Source organism: Genypterus blacodes, unplaced genomic scaffold (genome assembly GCF_046128005.1).
Source record: "Genypterus blacodes isolate CSIRO-AG114 ecotype Tasmania unplaced genomic scaffold, CSIRO-AGI_Gbla_v1 ptg000133l_1, whole genome shotgun sequence".
NCBI lineage: Eukaryota > Metazoa > Chordata > Actinopteri > Ophidiiformes > Ophidiidae > Genypterus > Genypterus blacodes.
In genome coordinates, this window is record NW_027466935.1 from 4,339,144 (window position 1) to 4,354,654 (window position 15,511).

The following is a 15,511-nucleotide window of genomic DNA, read 5'->3' on the forward strand; positions in this document are numbered from 1 at the left end:
ATCAAACGTTTCACTGTTTCCGTCACTCATGTTAGGAAATGTGGATGTGGACCCGACAATCCATTTTCCATCAGAAAATTCCATTTCCATGGGCTTTGTTTACTGTCTACACATGTGCAACGTGAGCAAAAATTCCATATTGGGTCACTTTTACCCCAGCAGTGTAAATGAAGTATAAGACCTGCACATGTTACACCAGATATTCAAATGCCACACCTCTACATTTTATTCAACAGTTATGTATGCACAAACTAGGTAAGGGCTAGTAGAAGAAACCAGGCAAGAAAACATGAACCAGGACCTCACACTACCTTAGCAGCTGGCGTGTGTGTGAGGTGGGAGTAAAGAAACGTGACTGTGGGCTCTCCGCTGCCAATTACATCCACCCACCTGCTCCCCTACCCTGCCACGAGCTGCTTTGGCTGCATACTCTCCACACAGCGCCCAGCTTCAGGCCCCTGACTCACATGCTGCCCCTCCGTCTACCTTCTTATTTTTCGGCTGCTAATCAATATTCACAGGCTCCGAGCATGGGAACCCCTTTTGAGCTGCTGCTTAGTGTTGGGTCATTCAGTGGAACAGTCTGAGGCAGACTCACGCTTTCAATTATTTTGTGGAATTAAGAGGCGCGAAGGCTCATTTTATCTTTATGAATCTTTCAACATTTAAAGTAATACATGTAGTTTTACTACTACGAATCGATTTTAGAGAAATTAACTCTATATAAAAGGTGTGAATAAATATTCCAAACGATGTTCTGTATGAAGTTTCCTCCCCCGTCAGGTTAACTGCATAAATGTAGCGCTGATTTAAAAAGTGTGTGATAGTAAAGGTGCTTTCCTGTGATGTGTAGTTGAAGATGTCATACCTCAATGTTCTTACTCGCAACATTCTTCACGACAGCAGGAAACAGCTCCGACGCATTTTTCCCTTTGGCAATCAGCTGAAAAGAAAATGTACAAAACCACGTTAGTGCCATCGTCACCAGCTCAAAGCACAAACACTTTTTTATGACGCATGTGTACTTATTGAAAATCATGGGACAGCTGATTTACAAACGGCAGAGTAATTCATTAAACGCAGCGTCAGACTTAATGTTGACAAGAGGTGAAAGTGTCATGCAACCATCTGTGACCTCTTTGATTGTTTGTATTAGAGGAAGCGTTACTGTTACTGTTTTTCCTTGGCCGAGTTATTCATGAAACTCAGTTGGGGTTAATTCACGTAAAAAAAAAAAGTAATAATAAGTACGGGAACTACACAGCGTAACAAGAGGTGAAACAAGAGAGAGAGAGCGGCCAAACTATCGCTTTACATTAAACGACTAATTAACCGAAACAAATGTATCGATACCTTACACTTGTGAGGCAAATACACTTTGAAACATCACACAGATGTTTGACCATTTTGTGTGATGATGGATTTTCTCAAACACTAAAAGAGGCCAGTGATGGACATTTATGAATAAGCAAACACACATGTCATGGCACAGTTTGCCCCTTATTGACTACCCCAGCTCATTCATATGCAGATTATCATGGGGGCACACCTCAGTCTATTAGAAGCTTTACACTTTTTTTAATGAATTAAGAAAAAAGGCAGGTTTTGCGTTTGACTTTTATATCAAGTCCTTTATCAACTCACCCCAACGACCCTTTTCATGGCCTCCAGCTTGAGGGACTCTTTGTTGCTCTCCAGCATCTCTTTGAGGTCATCATTCCTGAGGGGTGGAAAAACAGCGTTGTTCTAATTACGGTGAACAATACACACAGAATGCAAGTTTTTGACTGAAGGCACTGTGAAGGTTCTACATCTACATACTGCCATCACAAAAAAAAGGTTTGTTAATATTGATCAGAAAACACAAAAATGTGTGTGTAGCTGATATGGGTGGAGCAACATTCTATTGGACCCAATTATTCATTTACACTTAAACATTCACTTACATTCTCTTCAATTATCCCTCATGTGATATGACATGGGTGACAAATGTAGGATGAGTCCAATGCTAACACACGGTGCCATTGTAAAGCTGCACAGTTGATAATTAGAACTTTTCATTCAGCGTCTCAATGTCTTAAAACACTGATGTATTCATATTCCACTACAATAATCTTAATTCAAACACATAAGGATTATCTAAACTAAATATATGGATCTTTGGTTGCAAATATGAGGAAACAAGTAAAAAAGAGAAGTTAGACCTAACGTAAAACATATGACCAACAAAAAGAGATCTCTGTGGCAGAAGACACAATATACTGTATCTCTCCATCAGGATTCAGACAGTGACAGCAAACAACGGTACCCGGCTTTAAGCGCCTCCTCAGGGCTTCTGTTGGTGTGTGTCAGGGCCTGTTCTTCCTGACTGAGCGCAGTCTTCAGAGTGAGCTGCAAGTTCTCAGCGGACACGAGCGCTGTCCTCACGGCTCCTACGGCGTCCGAGCGCAAAGAAGAGAAACTTGCGTCCATGCTGCGAGCTAGTTGACCCAGGAGTCACGGTTGTCGTCTGAGAAATCCACCAACCGAGCATATGGTTGTTTCCAGTTACTCCGGAATGAGAGCAGACGTGTGGTAATAATTCTGCTTCAGGCTGTGTGTCCTGTTCTCTTTCACGTCACACTCTCATCCTGCGCTCTCAACTTCTCCGGCTCACCGTTGACAGTTGCCACAGCTGACAGCGGTGGGGAAAAGAGCACCGGCTCCACGAGTTTTTTTTGTCTGTCATTCACTTCTGCCTTCCTCTTCTTGTGGGAGTAAAAAAAAGTCACAAGATATCCCGTCCGCTCACTAATGGCCAGTCATCCTTACTCTCAAGAGTAGTGCCTACTCACGCCGGTCCGCGCCCATCTCTTCCTGCTGCAGCCCACCTCCCATGTGTAACTATCTGCGGTCGACTCTCTGATCTCGGCCTGGTCAACTTGTTCCTTGTAGACTTTGTTTCTCTGGTTTCCCACCTGCCCTGTGGCTGAGTGTGTGTTTGTGTGTAGCCCTGCCTCTGTGTGACTGTGGTCACTTCCCTCTAAGGGAAACGGGAGTGCCTTATCTCTATCTAACTGGTGGGTAAACACAAGAGCTACTTTTCATCACCTTCACTGCACAATAATCCCCTTCAGTTGGTGAGAGCACTTTATGCTTCCAGGTTTGTCCGACAGGGCGAGCAGGACAGGAGCTACCAGGCTACATCATGCATGTAGCAAGTAACAGCAAGTAACAGGCTAAAAAGCAGCAAACACGTCAATGAAGACACACTGGTACAGGCCTTTTCTCTTTACTTGAAAGATGTCTCTTTGATTATTCTCTGCTAAAATCTATCTTGTGGGGATGGATCCTCCTGGAGGCGTGGAAGGTGACTGCAAAAAGCTGAGTATCTGAAGTAAGCTGCTGCTGTTTTCCAGCAATGTTGAAAGAGGGGTTGGTCACTACTTTGAGTCTTTTTTAAACTTATATTCTGTAAACTAACCTTGACTAATGTGAAATTAATGTTGCGTACGATTCTAGTGGAGCACTAAAACAGGAAAACAATAGTGATGATAGTGCTCAGGTATTTTTGAGATGATCATTATTCAGATGTGTGCCTTTTAGTGGTGACTGACTACTTTCACTAAGTGTTTATTCTGAATGACAGGTTTGTGCGCAATAAAAATGTTAGGCAACACAGGTGTTCTTTTTCCAAGCACCTAATCCACACAAACAAACAAACGTCCTACATTATTGATGTAATGGTGCTGCTTGCTGAACATTGAACACTGCAGTAACCATGCTATGCATTATACATACTCTATGTATATTTTATGAACAGCTTTATGGGCAAAATATTCTGATAACCTTTGGCAAAAAACAACAAATACTTGAAGTTGTAAAACTCAGCACTCAGGGTTGACATGCGCGCATGCGAGCACACACACACACACACACACACACACACACACACACACACACACACACACACACACACACACACACACACACACACACACACACACACACACACACACACACACCAAAAAAAAGTCACTAGGCTACATCCTGCACCACATCTGGCCGATTATGAATCTTTCCTTTTTTCCCACCACAGATGAGATTAATTATATTATTATTTACCACTGGCAGCTTCCTAATGAGAATGTATCACAAATGAGCCATGTATGTATCCATCTCATTTAATGCCATGTTGTTCCATCTGAAGATAAACTCCTCTGATTATGTGGCCGTGGTTTCTCATTAGTCTAACTTTGTTTCTCATTGAGATTTTTTTTACACGAGTCAAAAATCCAGTGAGGAGATTCCCTATGTGTCATCCCTGGATTATGTGTTGCTTATTCCCTGTGTCGAGATGACTTTTCTTTCTCATTCCCACATCACTTTACACAGCGCAGACCCATTATCAATCTGACTACAGCCTTGTTTCACACATCAATCCACATTTGATACACACATAGCTGATATTAATACCCAGCAGGAATGATGATACATAGATCTAAATCTTATAGACTATAAGAGATTAGTGCTTCCTTTTAGCTCAACCGGCAAGCAGAACAATTCAGATTACATCATCTTTGTTGGTTAGACATGTGCAGGAAATCGACCTGCATAGTGGAATAAATATGTGATTTGACATTGAAGGTTCTAGAAGTTTCTCACACAAAACAAGTTCATGGACAGCTCAGTGAGCAGAAGAGAAGGAAATCTGCAGCAGTGAATGAAGGAATTCAGCCACATTCTCTCTTCAAATTCAATTTAAGAAAACAATAGGTTGATTTTCACTATTGGACAAAAAGGCTTTGTCTTGTGAAGATGATCAAAGTCACAATTTGGAGTGTCTACTAGACAGAAAGAGGGAGGGAGGCCATGGTGGGACACATTCACAACTGGGCAACTAGGACGTACAGTGTGTCAACTCTCACCACCATCCAGCACCTCCCTGGTTTAGAGCATGAACTAACCAATCTATCTGCCAATGTTAAAGGAAGTGAGATCGAATCACACCAACATCCACATGTGTCTGAACACTGCCTTGACCCAATTCTCACACAACCCTCCTTTAGCTACAGGTGGTTGACCACATGTTAGAGGCAGGGACAAAACCTGTGCTCGGTAGTCCATTGACCAAAGACCATTGAAAAGACTGTAAATTCACTCAAAAAATTCAAGTTTTGACTCTTACAGCAGATGTGATAATGTCACCGACTTTCTATGGTTGCCTCTGATAATGTCAAACATTCTAGTAGTCCATTCACGTTGATAATCTCCACCAAGTAAATATTCCCGCTTTCTGTGTCAGATGTGCTCAGGTCAGGGTATGAACAGATAAACAAAAGCATACAGCCAAACCATTCACCCACAGTGAAATTCGTCTTTAGTCACAGATTAATAAATGAGGGGGTCACAGTCACATGTCTCTATGTCTCACTGGCATGGAGCGGCAGTCAGAGAGAAGTAGCATATGAGACAACAGAACAGAAAAGAGGAATATGGCTTTGGCCTTGGAATGTGATAAAGATTCAATTATTCAACATAACAACTTGATTTCATTTCAACTGAACATTCACTACACACTATGACCTCATGAGGACGCCAAAGGTACTGTGTGCCGATGCCAATGTGAGGGACAGATGAGCACAGCGCATGTATGAGAGAATACAGGCGTGGGCATTGTGAATTGTTGTAGATAAACTAGCAAATAGACGCATCATTCATGGACCGGCATTTTCCTTTATGGTCTCCCAGCTCGGCCTAGAGGTAACACAACAATATGACCTAGTCTCCACGAACTGGATGGCTGGTCATGTGAGTCGGCTTGGTTGGCTCACTTGGGCTTACTTACACAGCATGTAGCACTTTAAACTAGCAAATAGACGCATCATTCATGGACCGGCATTTTCCTTTATGGTCTCCCAGCTCGGCCTAGAGGTAACACAACAATATGACCTAGTCTCCACGAACTGGATGGCTGGTCATGTGAGTCGGCTTGGGTGGCTCACTTGGGCTTACTTACACAGCATGTAGCACTTTGGCTTAAGAGAGACATTGATGTGACACACATCTGCTTCAAAAGGACACCAAACTTAATGAGACACCACAGTGTAAACACACGGTTCTGGATAATTAGTAGAGCACGTCTGACGGCAACTCCCACGCTGGAGTGAGCACACGAGAAGCTTACGCAAAGACTGAACAAAGTGGGCTTCACCTCAAGAGCCAGCAGGTTCAGGGTGAGGGTGTAGTGTCTCGCCCAGTCGGAGCATTAAACCAACAGTTGAGCTAGAAAAAAACACCGATTTACACCGGTTTACAGGACACAACACTGCATTACAGTGGTGATTGGCTGCCCTCTAGTGACCGGATGCTGAGAGAAACTCAAACAGGTTTGCCCAGGCAAGAATACGTGCTGTCTGTTTTATGACACTGGTGTTAATTTAAAAACAAGTATGACAAAAAGGAGAACACGCCAAACACCGTGTTAGTATATGTGACAAGCACACAAACCTATCCATACAGCATTTACTCTCTATGACAGTTTCACCAGGAGAGCCTTGGACACCCACTAAGGACTATTTCACAAGTCTTCGCAAAATTCCAATAACAGATTTTTCTGGAAAGGGGAATTACAGTTCAGATCCTTCTGTCCACCTACTGCACCTGTGCATCATCATAATAACACATGTCTAATGATTGGACTGACCATGTAAAACAGGTTGTTTGGTTATCACTTCCAGTTTCACTTATCTTAACCTTCACTTACCCTGGCTTAGGAACTATTTTCATATTGACAATGGACAGCACTATTCTGCAACTTTGGGGATCACACTGATGACGACAAACCCGTAACCGTAACCACTATTAAACCTCATATTACTGCCGAATCAGCATCATCTTGGTGGTCGTTGTATGTTTAACTGTGACAAGGGCTAACCCGCCAACATACTATGACAAAATTGTAATGTGTGTGAGGTAATAATATCACGTCTTAGGATTCTTCTTCTTCTACTACTACTACGACTTCTCATCAGCTAAATTATTGTTACAGCAGCTTTTCATTTTGCACATGATGGCTAACTTCATGTTGGTCTATTTATAGATTGACATGTGAGCAGTGTGATGGACCAGCAGCCTGTCCAGAGTGCATCCTGCTTATAAAGTCCAGCCAGACCACAGCCCTGAACAGGTTAAGTAGGTACAGGAAACAGAGAAATGTGCACAAAGTTAAAATACACTTGCACTTAAGATCATTGCTCTAAAATGTTTTGCCTCCACCTTTTTCTTGACACTGTAAACGGCTTACTGCATGGGTGTGTGTGTGACTGTGACTTAAGCATTAACCAAATCAAAGTTACAGTACTTTTATTGCTTCTAGGTTATAACATTCGCCATCTTAACAGAAGGTCCACAGGGGGGCGCTAGAAGAACAACAGGTGGCTCACGTACCACAGTTTGAGAACCACTTATGAAGACTTACTGGCAAACTGGATATTTAGAATAGTGGCTAAAACGCTCTATAAAGTCCACTTAACAACAAAGTAAAACGTTGGAAAAGGCGTCATTCGCCATCATTGCCTGACTGTTTGATGCTGCAGTAGCTGTAGGAACTGTTTACATGCTAACAACACTGTCAGTTTGCTGTGTACAGCTTAAAGCGTTCGAAAACAAGGGACAGCGATGGAAATAAACATTAAAAAAAAAAACGTCTTACTTTCTAAAGTCAGCGCTGAAGAGTCCGAAGGCGGCTCCGGTACTGGAGGAGGTCGGTGTGGTCTCCAGCCCCGCTTCCACCGCTGCCTCTGCTCCCCCTTGGTCATTATACGAAAGGGCCGACATATTTCAATATTAACAGCCGTGTTCGATACGTAAACTAACACACGCTCTCCTCTCGCTTCTTCGGAGTCAACTAATTCCAGGAATGTTTTATCGAAGCGTAGTGTTTTAGAGTTCTTTAGCAAAGCCAAACTTCTCCCGAGATTTCCACCAACTTTTCGCACGCAGAAGCGGAAGTGTGAGCTGGACAAGTTCGGGTCACATGACAGGGCTTCAGAGGCGCCTGGCTGTAGATCTAGAATACATAGAAACGACTCTTTACTGCTATTGTTTTTTGTTTTGTTTTAATATTAAGCGAATTCCTTTATGGAAAAATACATTTATGGGGTGATCGACTGATCCTTCGAGTTGCCATGGTTATAGTTGTTACCAGAGAAGAGGAAATTTAATAGACAATAACACGTAATGCCGTTTGCTTTTTTTTTTAAATGAAACTTTATTGAATTTTGTACAGAACACAAATGGCAATGTTGACATGCTTTTTACAAATTGAAGATCACAAGAACAAATCAAACATGGAGGTCGAACTTGGATACAACCCAACAATAGAAAACATAATTAACTATGCAAAACGACCTCAATAGATACATTTTATTATATTTTTCTTTTGCAATAATACATTATAGTAGTGGGAGATGGGGAGAAATGAATGAAATCATGAATGATGTCACAGTAGTTAATGACATCATTGACACACCACTACTTTGAGAGTCATGAATGATGTCACCGTTCTTAATGATCTCAACCTTCTTTGGTGAGGTCCACTGCACACCTGCTGCCCAGATACCTGATCCCTGAGGTGTTGCCATGAATCGCATGGTGACTTGTCGAGGACAGTAGTTGCGTGCCCCTCCTCTGATAATTCCTTTGTAGGACTCAAACTCTTTTAAGGGTGAAGTAGTCTGAACTTGTGTTGTTTGTCTGGACTGAGGCTAAAGGGTATAAAGTTTGACCAGGGATAGAAAGTGAGCTCCAAACCCAAACAGAGAAAGAGAAAGTCCCATTCAACCCTGTCAACAGGCTTTTCTCTGCAGATTTGACTCCCATTATCGGAGTACATAATACAAATATTAAGTTCAACAGTCTTCTAATATAGAAAACAGCATTCCAGAACAAAGTTACTACATTATTATCTCACAAGCTACATTGTCCAATGTTCTGTCTCTTGTGCTGAAATCTGTGCCATGTCGAATGTGCCACTGTATCATATTTCCATACTATGTATAGTGCTTTCCTGACAGATGCAAGAAGCTTCTTAAATACCTGCAATTCAGCTCTCTGCACCTGTGCTCCTTTACACAATTGGTCTTGGTACATTTTTTAATTTTTTTCCTTCAATAATGTCCATAGAAATAACACAGCAAAAAATTATCTACTGTTTAATCTGTTTTGGCAAGATTACAGACCGGTGCCTGTTTTACATATTCCCATTTTATATGAAAAGTCATCATAGATTAAACAAATAACATTAGGTAGAAATTTCATAGCAATATATGCCAATTAATGGTTATATTGCTAAAAGCAATACAAAGATTAAATAAATGCATGAAGAAAGTAATTGCAATGGAGATAAGAATCTTGACTTAATTGCATTATCTTGATAAATTTAATGCTGAATTGTTTGGTATTTTAGTTCGTTAAAAAATGTATTTATTTGTTTATTTCTATATATTTATAGAAAGAAACTTAACTTTTTTTAATTAGACTACACGTAAATAAATAAATAATCTTAACAGCCTATATCTCTCATCAATTCCTTGTCATCACATAACCCCAAAACATGCGTCATAGTTGGTGGACCTCCGTGTTTGTGTGAGCAAAACAACCAGCTCACAGCTCCAGCCCGTGGAAGCCTTTCCACTAAAATCTCACCCACACTCCGTCGGTGTTTGCGCTCACAACCTGTTTATAATTGCAACAATCCCCGAATTATGACGCATTTAAGACTGAATTATCACTCGCTGGTTGAGCAGTTTAGTTAAAATGGTGACGTGATGGACCATCCAGGTAGACTGACGTCATGTACAACTCGGTCATTGTTTTTTAAGCTTAATAAAATTCAGCAACTGTTCCTTTTTCCACAGATGGATCCAAATAAACCGAAACCAGTTGGGTTGGTAAGTTTGATAAAATGTATGAGAAAATATATGACCCGAGATCAGCCGGGACACCTGTGTCACTACATGAACGACTTCATGGAGGAGCTGACGGAGTTCTGGAATCGTCACAAAGAAAAGGATACAGAGACGATCATCTACCTCTTCCAGCATCAAGGGGAGGGAGAAGGAGAAGAAGAGAAGTCTCCTGTCATTGAGCCCCCCAGTGAGCCTTCACCGCCCCCTGTTGAAGTAAAGAAAGATGACACCCCCCCAGTGCCCGTCAAAGTACCGAAGAAAGAGAAAAAGAAAAAAGAGAAAAAAACAAAACCTGCTTCTCCTCCTCCTCCTCCACTACCTCCTCCTGCGAAAGAACCATCTCCAGTTATTGAGCCTGAACCTGAACCTGAACCTGAACCTGAGCCTGAGCCTGAGCCTGAACCTGAACCCTCTCCGGAGGAAGAAGAAATCAAGTCTGAACCCATTGCTGCTAGTCCTTCCTCTGAATCCTGTCAAGAGGAGAGTGAAGAAGAAAGTGAAGACTCCAGTCCTGAGGCTAGGTCTGAATATACAACACCTGAGGAGGGTTCACCACACATTCCGCCCCCTAAACCTAAGAAGGCGAGAAAAAGCTCAACAAGTTCAGATTCAGACGAAGATCTTTTATCAGATTATGGTGATGAGCCCTCCTCTGAATCTGATGGTGTGGAGGAGGCTGAAGACGGAGATTCAGACATAGATGACTGTGTTTTAGCAGAATATGCTATTAGTCCTGACGAAGGCATTTCTACAGACAAAATGACCGCTGTTGAGTTAGATGAGGTGGACGAAATCCATTCTGAAAGTGATGAAGAGGACACCATTAGTGTGGCGAATACTGTAAGCTCATGTAGTAGCCATTATGAACAATGCAATAAGTGCAATGCTTGCCGTTTGAAGGCCATACTTGCCAGGCGATGTTATCGCCCGCATGGGAACAACAGCAGTGCGGTCCGTAGGAACAGTACAACTCCGATGGAACAATATGAACTTGCTTATACCTCAGAGCATGGTTAAGGCTCAGGTACTACAGTGTGAAGTCTGAGTATGGAAGAGTGCAATTTGTCTCAAAGTGTGTTAAAGTAGAAGTATAGGAGTACCAAACACTAGGGACAATCTTACCAAAACCAGTGTGATGATCACAGAATGTTGCCCAATGCTACACATTTTCTACATTTTTTAATAAAGTTGTTGTTCATATGAATTCTAATATGATCTGAAACTATAATGGGACTGATGCTGTTTCTGCGTGACTTTAAACTGAATCGGCCCATATTCACTCTAGGAGAACATCTCAGAAATGTGGATCCCTTGTGATAGGGGCATAAATAACATAAACCCTGATATAAAAATCATTATTTTAGAATAAGTACAAGGAGGAGGGTGGATCTCTGAGAGTCCATGCAGCAAGTGTTGACCCTGCTGCTGATTTCACAACAAAATAGTTCAGTGACAGCATCACGAACAAATGGAACAGATCTTTCTTATTTCTGTTGTTGATTTTTTTACAATTGTCATAAACGTGATAATGCAACCACAATAATATCATGATCAATAATACTTCATTTTTTTTATATCTGTAGTTATAAGCTTTGATCTATTCGGCTTGTGATGCAAATAAAAGTGATAATACTTTGTTTATACTTACACCGGAAATAAGTCTGTTGGCTTCCTTGCTTCATCGTGATAAGTTGGATGATGTAATGTCTTCTATTTTAATTAGTCAACTAAAATTCATTCATTTCTATAGTTATGATTCATAAAATAGACACTAATTTACTATTTATTACGCAATGCCGATGAGAGGCTGAGCGGTTTAGGATGATGTCATGGATTAACACTTGACGCTCCAGGTGAGATTGAATTCGTAAACGACTCTCCTCATTCTTTATTAAACTAAAATTAAATTAAAATAACATTTAATGTGTCAGTCAAAATATGGCACAAGCGACACCCTATGGTGGGGAAAGTTTACTAACATGTATAACGCGGTACGCGGTCCGAGATCAACCAAGCAACCTGTGTGACTATATGAACGACTTCATGGTCGATCTGACAGACTTCTGGAATCGTAACGAAGAGAAAGATACCGAGGAAATCATCTACCTATTCCAGAATCAAAACCAACCTTCTGAAGACACGGAGACAGAAGAAGAGTCATCAGAGTCCAGTGAGGAGGAGGAGGAGGTGAAGATCCCCAGCCCCACTCCCACCCCAACTCCAACTCCCACTCCCACTATTGTCAAACCAAAGCCCAAATCTGCTCCAAAGCCCGAACCTCCAAAGCCGAGACCAGAACCAAGTGTCCCTCCGACCCCTCCAGTGACCCCTAAAGTCCCACCTCCGGCGCCGATCGACCCTCCAACCCCGAAGCCCCCCACGCCTATTGTATGGACGGAGAGACCTGTCTTCAAGGTGTTCAAACCGAAGCCCAGGCCTCCGATCCAAGCGACCGCACCTGTTAGCGTGTCCAAACGTTTCACCACCAGATGCTTTGCTTGCTTGTATGAGAAGGCAAAAGCCAACAGCGATCTGGACCATGACGCCCTGGTCGAAAAGATCGCCTGGGAGACTAGATTCATATCTCCCGTGGCTAAAAGGGTGTTTTATTGCAAGCAAGTATGTCTTGTGCCGCTGTCCCCTTGTCATATCCATCGGTCTCTGCAGCTGAGACCTATCGGCTGGACGTCACTAACCAACGAGCCACTTCCAGATGTTTGTGAGACCGTGCTAAGTCCGGAGGTTGACATTAGAAGTATGATAGAAAGCCCAGTGAGCGAGTATGAGTATGATTGTGACGCAATAATGTGATCAACACTAATATAGCGACACATTCTAGATTTCGCCTTGATTTGAATCTACAGATAAGAAAAATGGTCCGCTGATCTGCTGGTGGTCTCATTTGCAATAGCGTAAACAAAACAATAAACACCTCAGAGTGTCCCTTACAAAAGCAGAAAATGGACCGCGACTCTGACTCCAGGTGTCAGGACAGAATCACACAGGTTCAGCTGTGTGTATCTACGTCACCAGGCTCAGTCTGAGCAGACGGACACCGAGCAACGCATTTATATTTGGAAATGGTGAGGACGTGATGACACAATCGAACACTGGTTCCGGTAATGAATGCCTTATTAATATTTCTCATCATTTATTTATTTGAATAATTATGACTTTTGTCAGTTCAAGTAAATTGATTGCACAGGTGTGTGTTAACTTCTCAGTCTGCCTTCCAGAATTTGATCACAAGCATCCTGTGGTAAGTCCAAAGTCTGGGTTCCTCAGGGTCCAATGTGACTTCTATAATAACTTTATTACTGAAATGATAATGAGTTCTGGAATCACATGGATATAGACGCCATCTTTCCTGAAAGATGTGTTTCAAAGATCAACAGGGTGTGTCTTAAATGGCAATATCGTATCTAGATCAACCTGGCCAAGTTAATATTTTGATTGGGAATTTGTAGTTTAAATTTCTCCTTGTCTCTCTTACAGAACGAAACTGATTCATATTGTATATTTTAAGCATAATAAAATTCAGCAACTGTTCCTTTTTCCACAGATGGATCCAAGCAAACCGAAACCAGTGGGTTTAGTAAGTTTGAGAAAATGTATGAGAAAGTATATGTCCCGAGATCAGACGGGCCACCTGTGTCACTACATGAACGTAAATATAACTATGTGGTTGGTTAGTTAATTGGGGATAAAACATTTTGATTTGTGTTTGGTATTTTACGATTCATTTCTTTTTTTATTCCTTTTTTTTTTAGCTGCAAAAGGAAGCTACTATCACTTCACCCAGTTTTTAAACTGAACTCATCCTGCTTTGCATCAACTGCCAGGGCAAAGGTTGATGCTGCAGAAGCTCTGCTGATGGCCTTCAGCTGCTGCTTCTGAAGGTCTTGGTCAGATGGGAGCCTGGTAACTCCGAGATCAATCACTAGACATCCTGTGTGATGGACTGCACTTATACAGCACTTTTATCCAAAGCAATTTACATATACCTCACATTCATACCTCATACACACTCATACACTGATGCCAACCTGCACATCATATGTAGGGGTTCAGTGTCTTGTCTTGCTTCGACAAGCTTATCATGAGTAGCTTGTAGTGTCAAAGGTTACCATTTTAAAGTAGCTTTTGCCAGATTTTTAGTATTTGTACATATTGTTTTATACAAAGTAAAAGGCAAAACTGAATTTTTCAGACGATTCAAATGTTCCAAAATGCTTCATAATCTAATCATCATGTGCTATGACATCATACAGAACACTTCAACCTTCAAGCTTCAGCATACTTTTCTTTCAGCTAAAACTAAAAACATTTTACAGGTCTCAAGACTTTAAACTTAAAGATATAACATGTTCAGCATTTGAAGATCTTTAGCCATTAATGAGATGTTATGAGTTTTAAATGTTGAATGTTTCCACCTACATCAATAGTTGCTTTGGAGCATGATTTCAATGTTGATGAAAATGTTGAAACATCTTTCCAATGTATTTGAATGAGATTGCTGAATAGTTCAAAAATTAGGAAGTTGAAGAATGCTGAAGAGACAGACAAATTGAAAGCAAATTGAAAGCTATTGTGAAATTAATCAGACAAGACAAGGCAGTTTACTGTCCAAAGCAGATTTCAGAGCTTTCTTATCATGAAGACAGAAGACAGGACGTCATCCAATCATGTTTACAACAATCCCTCCACTATCTGTATCATCAAGACCATCATCAACTTCCAGTGCTGACAGTGTGTCCTCAGTGTCTTCCACTGTTGTAAGAAGAGTGAAGACGTGCAGCCAGGATCCCAGTCACGGCACAGGGACATATTTAAAACCATGTCCTGCTCCTGTCAATGAACCCTGTCAGCACGAGAGTGAAGTCACACTTACTGCAGAGTCAGCCACACATGAAAGTTGGCCCTCGGAGTCAGAATGTCATCCCTCAGGGTTCCAAATAGACAGCACACGGTCATTGTTATGGTTCCCTGTCAAGACGACAGTGTGATGATGTGTCACAAACCCTCTGAGAAACACAGTTTGGAGTCTGTCTACCAACTTTAAGGCATAAATCCATTTTAACAAGGGATTTGTCTTAGAGTCTTCAACTTGCTATTGCCTCACCAGCTGTCTAATGCCCATCACTTGGCCAAAACAGACACCGACATCGGTAAAAACCAACAATAAAGCTATGTTTATGCTTCACTTTGGTGTCAGGATGCAAGAGGCCACATAGGGTGTTAGTGCTACACTCCTGGACCTGCTACGACAGAGAATTCAGACCGTTATACAAAATACAGCGATAAGATCATCCATTATATGATCACTGAACTCCTGTTGGCGTTCAGTGCTGTGGGAAAGCTCAGGGCTCTCCCTTGTAATAATAACTACACTGACATTGCTATAGGACTTTTGTTTTTCACTATTAAAATCACCTTGACTACTGATATGCTTTGCGTTTTATGAGTGGAGACTTGAACTGCTTGACTACACAAAGAAACAAACGCCTTTTGATCCTTCATTTAACCTTTGTCTGCTGAAGAGGATGCCATAGGTAAGAGTC

At 41.6% G+C, this 15,511-nt stretch overlaps 1 protein-coding gene across 2 annotated transcripts in view; it reads right to left on the bottom strand.

Annotated features, from left to right (window-relative positions):
- The window catches only part of ap3b1a (adaptor related protein complex 3 subunit beta 1a), a 45,520-nt gene extending 37,540 nt beyond the window's left edge, over positions 1-7,980 (bottom strand). The window contains exons 1-3 of one of the 2 annotated variants that reach the window (XM_076163953.1): positions 7,694-7,980; positions 1,645-1,720; positions 869-943 (exon numbers count right to left, since the gene is read on the bottom strand). In XM_076163953.1, the coding sequence (XP_076020068.1) occupies positions 869-943; positions 1,645-1,720; positions 7,694-7,818 (276 nt within the window). In that variant the 5' untranslated portion in view covers positions 7,819-7,980. Of the gene's footprint in view, positions 1-868; positions 944-1,644; positions 1,721-2,308; positions 2,631-7,693 lie in introns of those variants that run through there. The other variant, XM_076163952.1, reaches the window with a different exon arrangement.
- Positions 7,981-15,511: the final 7,531 nt, after the last annotated feature.